General features: G+C 44.3%; 1 protein-coding gene across 1 annotated transcript; it reads right to left on the reverse strand.

Annotated features, from left to right (window-relative positions):
* Positions 1-3,962, reverse strand: LOC122016204 (probable LRR receptor-like serine/threonine-protein kinase IRK). Its single transcript, XM_042573438.1, has 2 exons — positions 2,016-3,962; positions 1-1,891 (listed from the first exon to the last, which is right to left on the reverse strand). The coding sequence occupies exons 1-2, from the start codon at positions 3,461-3,463 to the stop codon at positions 430-432; spliced, it is 2,910 nt and encodes a 969-aa protein (XP_042429372.1). The 5' UTR covers positions 3,464-3,962; the 3' UTR covers positions 1-429.
* Positions 3,963-7,829: the final 3,867 nt, after the last annotated feature.

Below are 7,829 nucleotides of genomic sequence, written 5' to 3' on the forward strand. Positions count from 1 at the left end.
TTGCGTAAAACCAATTTGAAGCTGATTTATCAAGATCAACCTCCTAAATTACACTCAAAACATACTAACATAAAGAGTTGCACATTGTGCTTTTACCCAACCTGCTTCTAAGAAACCATGTTTTTATTGGTAACGGAAGCAAAGAAGCATGAAAGGTAAAATGCAACTTAAGAAGGTTATACAAATAAGAACCTGGTGAATGTAATCCACCTTGCAGCAGCACACAAATACTAGAGAAAGGGAAAAACCTCGATTAACTTTCACAAGGATTTCTAGCTTGCAAATTGTTAGTCAAGCTATTCTGTAGCAGCTAGGCCTTCTTTTTCTACTTTCATTTCGTGCAAACCAAATCCATCTACCATGCTAGTTCATCATTCTAGGTATCTACCATATAACTGGTTTATGTCGCAGAGATTGTGGACCAAACCGTCAAGAAAGCTCCTCTTCTGGATTATCCTGAGGGCATCTGATCATCTCTAGTATGTTCACAACTTCAACCATATCTGGCCTGGTAGATGGCACCTGAGAGGTGCATATCAATCCCAATTTTGCAACTGGAAGAGCCTCTTCAACAGGGAATTTCCCGCAAAGTCTTTCATCAATGCATTCCTCCGCCCTTCCATCCTCCAATGCCTCCCTTACCCAATCGCAAAGGAGCACCACATCATCCTCCATATACTCCACTGGCCTCTTTCCTGTTAGAATCTCAAGCACTAACACTCCAAATCCATATACATCACATTTCTCTGTAATCTTCACTGCACGACAAGCAAATTCTGGTGCCATATAACCGAGCGCACTCTGTATCTTGCTACTGAGCACATACCTATCCAGCATGGGCAGCAACTTCGCCAATCCATAGTCCCCTACCTTTGCCTCGCCAGCACCATCAAGGAGAATATTGCTAGATTTCAGGTTGTAGTGTATTATTTTGAACCGATGGAGATATGCTAAACTTCTTGCGATTCCGAGAATCACATCAAAACGCTCTTGCCATGAGAGGGTGTTAGAGGTAGAGCACTCATGGAGGTGCTTGTAAAGACTTCCACCTGATACAAACTCATATATAAGAAGTTGAAGTGAAGGAGTCCAGTAATAGCCTTCAAGGCCAACAAGATTTGGATGTTGCACTTTCCCCAGCCTTTTGACTTCCCTCTCAAAATCTTCTTGCGACTTCACTAAACTTGAGACAGTAAGCTTCTTTATTGCCACAGATCGGCCATCTCTGAGGACTGTTTTATAAACTGAACCGAAACCTCCTCGACCCAGCTCACAGTCTTTATTCAGAACAGCATGGGCACCAGCACTGAATTCAGGGTCACCACCAGCAAACATGACAAGCTTGCCAGAGTTAGTATCAGTGGTCGGAGAATGGCTAATATACTCATCAGAGAGAGCCAATTCTGCAGCAGAATTGGATGTAGCAACACGAACACGGAGGTTCAAAACAGTAATTGTAATGATGCCTATGGCAATTATGGCAGCAGCTCCGATGGAAACGAGAGCAGAGATGCTTAACACAATCTTCTTGTGGCTGCCGTTGGTTGATGAAAACATGGTGTCCGGCAATGAGTCCGGTGATGAGGAGTTGGGGTTAAGTACAATAGGCTTTGGAAGGAATGCAGGGCAAGAGATGTTGACAACCGATCCACAAAGCCCCGGGTTATCTGTTAAGGATGAGGGAGGGATTTTGTTGAAGAAGCTTCCAGCAGGGAGATCTCCAGAAAGTTGATTGTGGGAAATGTTGAAGGAAAGGAGGTGGGGGAGGTCAGAGAGTTGCTTAGGAATGGTTCCTGAGAGTTGGTTGAGGGATAAATCGACGACTTGGAGATTCGTGAGATTGGCCAATGCTTCAGGAATTGCTCCAGTAAGATTGTTTTGAGAAAGATCTCTGTACGAACAATTCAAACAATGAACAATATTTAGAAGTAAGATTTAGAGCAAAACAAAGCTAAAATCAGTAATACTGTAAGAACTACTATTTGACAAAAAAAAATTAAAGATAAGGATCTCACAAATATGCAAGTAAAGAGCAAGTTCCTATTTGAGTTGGAATTTCTCCAGAGAGAGAATTCTTCTTCAACCTCAGCTCCTTAAGGGATGTTGCTAGGCCAACTTCTTCGGGAATTTTCCCGCTTAACCCGTTTCCACTAACATCCACAACTATGAGAGATTTCAGCTCACCTAACCTTGCTGGTATGGAACCATATAGTGAGTTATATGATAGATTGAGGAATGTTAAGCTTCTAAGATTCGAGACTTCCTTTGGGAATTTGCTGAAGAAGGCATTGTCAGACAGATCCAACTTCTGGAGAGTTGAATCTATAACTGGAGGGAATTCGATCGGTCCGGTAAGCTTATTCCCTGATAACAAAATTTGCTCAAATCCTGATTCAAAAACCCATGATGGAAGATTCCCCGTCAATGAGTTCCAACTAAAATCCACTTCCAGCAAGCTCCTACAGGCAGCTAGTGAATCCGGCACAGTGCTATTGAAGTTATTTTCAGAAAGTTTCAGCACTTTCAAGTGTTGGAGATTGCTCAGTGAGCTTGGAACTGAGCCGGAAAACTGATTCCCCGACAAATCTAGGGCTTCAAGGCTGCTCATTTCTCCAATCCACGCTGGAACTTCCCCGGAGAAAGAGTTTGAACTCAAGCTCAGGTAGGAACAAGTAGAAAGTTTGCTCAGAGATTCTGGGAGGTCTCCCGACAGCTGGTTATTTCCTACATCTATGGACTTCAACAATAAGCAGTCTCCAGTGTCATTCGGCAACCGGCCAGTGAGCTTGTTGCCTCTCAAGCTGATAGCCCTCAGATTGAACATTTTACTGATTCCGGAGGGAATCTCTCCATCCAGAGAGTTGTAAGATAGGTCGAGCGACCTCAACGCATTCAAAGACCAAATTTGGCTCGGCAAGGAACCGGAAAGCTGGTTCGCCGACAGGTTCAGCGCCGCGAGAGTGGAGCAAGCGCCCACATCGGACGGAATCTTCCCCGAGATGGAATTTTTCGCCAAGGAGATGTCGCGAATGGACCTACATTGTCCAAAGAACCCGTCCGGGATCGCGTCGGAGAGGCTGTTTGCGCTGAGATCCAGCGACTGGAGGCTCTCGAGGCGGAGGAAATCAGGGCTAAGGCTACCTGATAAGTCGTTGTCCGAGAGGGACAGCGTCTGGAGGAACTGGAGCCAGAGGAGGCCGCGGCCGAGCCTGCCGGAGAGACCAAACCCGTCGAGGTTGAGCTCGGTGACACGGTTCGACTTGGGGTCACATCGGACGCCGGCCCAGCCGCAGGGGCTCTCATCGTCCTCGTTCCAAGACGAGAGCTTGGACTGGGAGTCTTCAAGCCCCGACTTGAACACGATCAAGCCGAGGATGTCATCGTTCAAGGACGTAGTGCCGGACTCGACGAGCAGCAAAAGGGACGAGACCAGGAAAAAGGCTCCAAGACGGAAACTTTTCATCTTCGATGGGTTCGCCGAGCTCAGATCGAGGGTTCCCGAGCTCAAAGACGAGATTTTTTGTGCACCCGAAGAAGCAAACGGAGGAAAGGAGAGATCTTTACCAAGGGAACGGAGGAACAAGCCAGCTGCAGAGCATATGATACGGAGCTTGGTTTCGGGAGGGAAGGAATAGTAAAACGCATAGAGCAAGAACAGCTTTTGCTGCTGCGTTTATTGAGGTGTTAAATGCAAATGGCGGAAGTGCGAGAGAGAAAGAGAGAGAGGGGTTGGTGGAAGAGGAAATGAAGTGAGGAATTGGAGTCTGGTCAGTGCTATGGCAGTGGTGGCACTGGCAGAACGCCAGAATCCAAGGTGAAAAAAACAAAAGAAAGCTAAGAAATTCGATAAAAGTTCAAGAACTTAAACCCTGAAATGAATTAGGGTTTGCGGCCCACTGCTGCTTCACGCCGGACCACACCTTTTGCCGCCATCTTGCTGGGCATTTAATACAATAAACGTTCATAATCAATGCGCACAGCGTCAATGGCCTCGCTTTGTCATTCCTCTTTACCATCCTACGTTTGAGGTTTTTCTTTTAAAAAATAAATATTAGTTTTTTTATTCTTTTGAGATAGATGTATATATTTTAAAAAAAAATTATTTGAAACTGCACAAAAACAGAAGTCCAGAACAAAACACCAAAAATTAGGACATACTTGGTTACATATTCGATCTGTCTTATCGTCGGAGTTGGAATGTTGCATCACCGGAAATGCCTGCCGTGGTGGTGGCGGTGTCGGTGACGACGGTCGTCGAGCCTGAAACATTGCAGCACGGGGAAGGAAACCACAAAGAGGCATCTCCCAAGGCCTCTAAAGACGTAGGAAGCAGCTAAACAAGGGCAGCAACAGCAAGCCGAGAAAGGCTCATGACTTCCTTCATGGCGATGATGCGTTTCTTCACTCATCTGAATAAGAAGAATAATTAAGAGAACAAGAGAGAAGGTCGCGATAGTTGTGATCGAGCAAGACGAGATTTTGGGGTTTCTTAAACAATCCGAGTTTTTTATGGGGGTGAGGATTTATTATATAAGTAATTAAGAAGCATCTGTCGATCATAACAAAGAGGAATATGTTCCTTTGGTTTATTTTATTGTTGGATACAATATGAAGCAAAAAAAATAAATAAATGGGAAAAAATAATGTTAGGTGAGAATAAGTAGAATTTGCAGTTGTCTTCAGTTGAGTGTTTCCTTCAAGGAGGGGGAAAAAGATATTTTGTTGGTTTAATTGTAAGAGTAATAATAGATTGTTCTATACCGGATCGATTGGAAATTATGATGACATCGATCGTGATCGGAATCGTACAATGTTATTAAAAAAATTTATAATACATGATTAATAATTTTAAAATCTAAAAAAACATTTATATATATTATAACAGGGTTAATTCTCAATTTAGTCCCTCGTTATTTAACGTGGTGCTGATTTCGTCCCTAATTTTTCAATTGACTAAATTTAATCCTCTAATTTTTGAACGTTTTCCCAAATTGATCCTTCCGTCTAAATCCCCGTTAAAATAAACGGGAAGACTTGTTTAACCGGTGGAAATAACCTATGTCTTGCTGGACAATTCCTAATTTAGTTCCTCATTATTTGACGTAGTCCCGATTTCGTCCAAGGATAGTTTTAAAATGGAGGTCGTCTGTTACTCTGCGCAGCTCTAGCTGTCGGACTCCATGTCGATGCCTGCGAAGCGGGCAAGGGCGGAGGCGACGATGAGGGAGGTGGGATTGGCGGCCGCCATGGACACTAGAATCGACGGGTGGCACGTCAAAGGCATCAACGACGGCGCGTCAGCATCTGCGTCAAGCTCCTCACCCGGCCGCCGCTCCTCTTCCTGGACAAGCCCACCAGCGGCCTCAACAGCGTCGCCGCCTATCACGTCGTCCACCGGATCGCGCGCCTCACCCGCCGCGAGAGGATGACGGTCGTCGTCGCCGTCCACCAGCCCGACAGCAAGGTGTTCGACCTCTTCGATCGCCTCTGCCTCCTCGCCTATGGTAGCACCATCTGCTTCGGCCCTGCTCCGGTGGCTGCCGAGGTACCAACTCAATCTCAAAGCTCAATTAAGACTTGAATTCTCTCTTTCGATCTATGGAAATTCAGCCTTGCTCAAACTTTTCTCTAGTTCTTTGCTTCCAACGGTTTCGCCTGCCCTTCTCTGCTCAATCCTTCCGATCATTTTCTCAGAACAATCAACAAAGACTTCGATACGGTCAGTGCTTCTTCTTTGCAGCTTATAAACTAACAAAGGAAACAAGTTTCTAAATCTTGAACTCAATCAATGTCAGGATTAGGGAAATAGCGCAAGAATAAAAGCAACTGATCATTTCCACCGATTAAATAAGTCTTCCCGTCTATTTTAACTGGGATTTGGACGGAATGATTGATTTGGGAAAACATTCAAAAATTAGAGGATTAAATTTGATTAATTGAAAAATTAGGGACGAAATCGGTACTACGTCAAATAATGAGGGACTAAATTAGGAATTATCCAGCAAGACATAGGTCACTTCCACCGGTTAAACAAGTCTTCCTGTTTATTTTAACAGGGATTTAGACGGAAGGATCAATTTGGGAAAACGTTCAAAAATTGGAGGATTAAATTTGGTCAATTGAAAATTTAGGGACGAAATCAACACCACGTTAAATAACGAGGGACTAAATTGAGAATTAACCCTATTATAACATATATAAATTTAAATTAATTGTTAATTTACTTAGTTCACAAGATGATTTAATTTAAAGGCTAATAAATCAATCGATGTAGTGGAAATTATTAAAATCTTTGATTTGAATATGGACGCTAAAAATAATATTCTAAAACTATTTGATCCTATCTTAAAGCAGGAAAGATGACGCAATGGACAAGTGACTCGGATGTTGTATGTGTGAAGATCCTTGGTTGGAAAAAAGATGACTTCGAGCAATCATGCGTGTCAAAAAGAACGTCAGCACCCAACCTAGGAAGAGGTCCCCAATGTAGTCACTCCGATACTCAAGTCGATGAATGATCAAGTATAAGGCAATGAACAGTAGTAAATGAACAATCGATGAGTGATGCGGCGTATGCATAGCGTTCGCGTACCTGCACCTGTAGATGAAGACATCCTTTTATAGTGTTAATGTTTTCTCTGTGTACGAATCTGGATGCATTGTCAAAAAAGGACAGATCATAATGATGCTCTAACATCATTCTCAAAATAACCCACAATCTCTTCATTTTACAAGGTTAAAACTTCTAGTGTACAACTTGTATAGGGAGTATTCCCTGATTCTCTAATAGCTGTTGTACAAAATGATAAGAGGAATGTTAGGTCGTTGGGTTGAGGGGCTCTTAATATACTTATCTGGCAAATCAACCGAGTCCCTTCGGTAGTCCGATCGAATGTCATTTGTCAGCCAGGTCGGATTTAAGGAATACTATTAGGGACTCAGTTTTTGCTTGACCTCTCCGCTTAACCAAAGAGTTCGGTTGGTCCACGTGTCTTGCAGTTCCGATCAAATCACATGTCCGATCGGTAAGATCACTCGATCGAAATACTTAGCCGTGTTATCTCTGAGTGACCGAAAGGACTCAGCACTAAATGGTGCTATCATAGCTCAGGGTTTCCTCGATGCAGAGGGACTCAAGACCTACTCGACTAAGGGCCTATCGGATAACCTCTCGGTCAAGACGATTGACCGTGCTAGCCCCGAGTGTCAACCCTCCTTAACTTTGACTATTATGTCAGCCGACCTTCTGAACATTGAATAGACATTTGGGGGTGGGGGCGGGGTAGATCATGTTGAAGCAATCCCAATGGTCCGCAGGACCATGTGTTTTGTTGTTTGGGCAAAGGGTTTAAGTTAAATTTACCCTCGTTATTTGATATGTGTACTTGAGTTGTGCAGGACTGCAAGTGACACATATGACTCAGGTTGACGGCTTCGGGTCCGGTGAAGGATGGAGCATCCGAGGGACCGTGGACAAGGCAGCAAGGACAAGGGCCGATGGAAGCGACTTCAAGGCATACGCGAAGGATGGCATTGGGGACGAGCCGCGAGCTTGGATACATCCAAGGGACGAGAGCCAAAGGAAATAGGCTTGAAGGCAAGAGGTCAAAGCTGCAAAGAAGAGTCAAGTGAGTCGTGAGGGTCCGAGTGCTGAAAGAAATGTACTCGGGATGGGAACCCTAGGTATAGGGTTGAACCAGTCGACTGGTACTGGGATCAGTCGACTGGTGGTGAGCACAGAAGCTCTCTGTGCCCGAAATGGCTGGGATCAGTCGACTGGTCCTGTGACCAGTCGATTAGTAGATAGGCGTTGAGAGAGCCGTTGGGCT

This window comes from Zingiber officinale, chromosome 1A, assembly GCF_018446385.1.
Source record: "Zingiber officinale cultivar Zhangliang chromosome 1A, Zo_v1.1, whole genome shotgun sequence".
Lineage (NCBI taxonomy): Eukaryota > Viridiplantae > Streptophyta > Magnoliopsida > Zingiberales > Zingiberaceae > Zingiber > Zingiber officinale.

Coding starts and splice junctions, on each gene's coding strand:
- LOC122016204 (XM_042573438.1), bottom strand. CDS start 3,463: ATGAAAAGTTTCCGTCTTGGAGCCTTTTTCCTGGTCTCGTCCCTTTTG. Junction 1,892..2,015: donor TGCTCTTTACTTGCATATTT/GTGAGATCCTTA, acceptor TTGTTCGTACAG/AGATCTTTCTCAAAACAATC.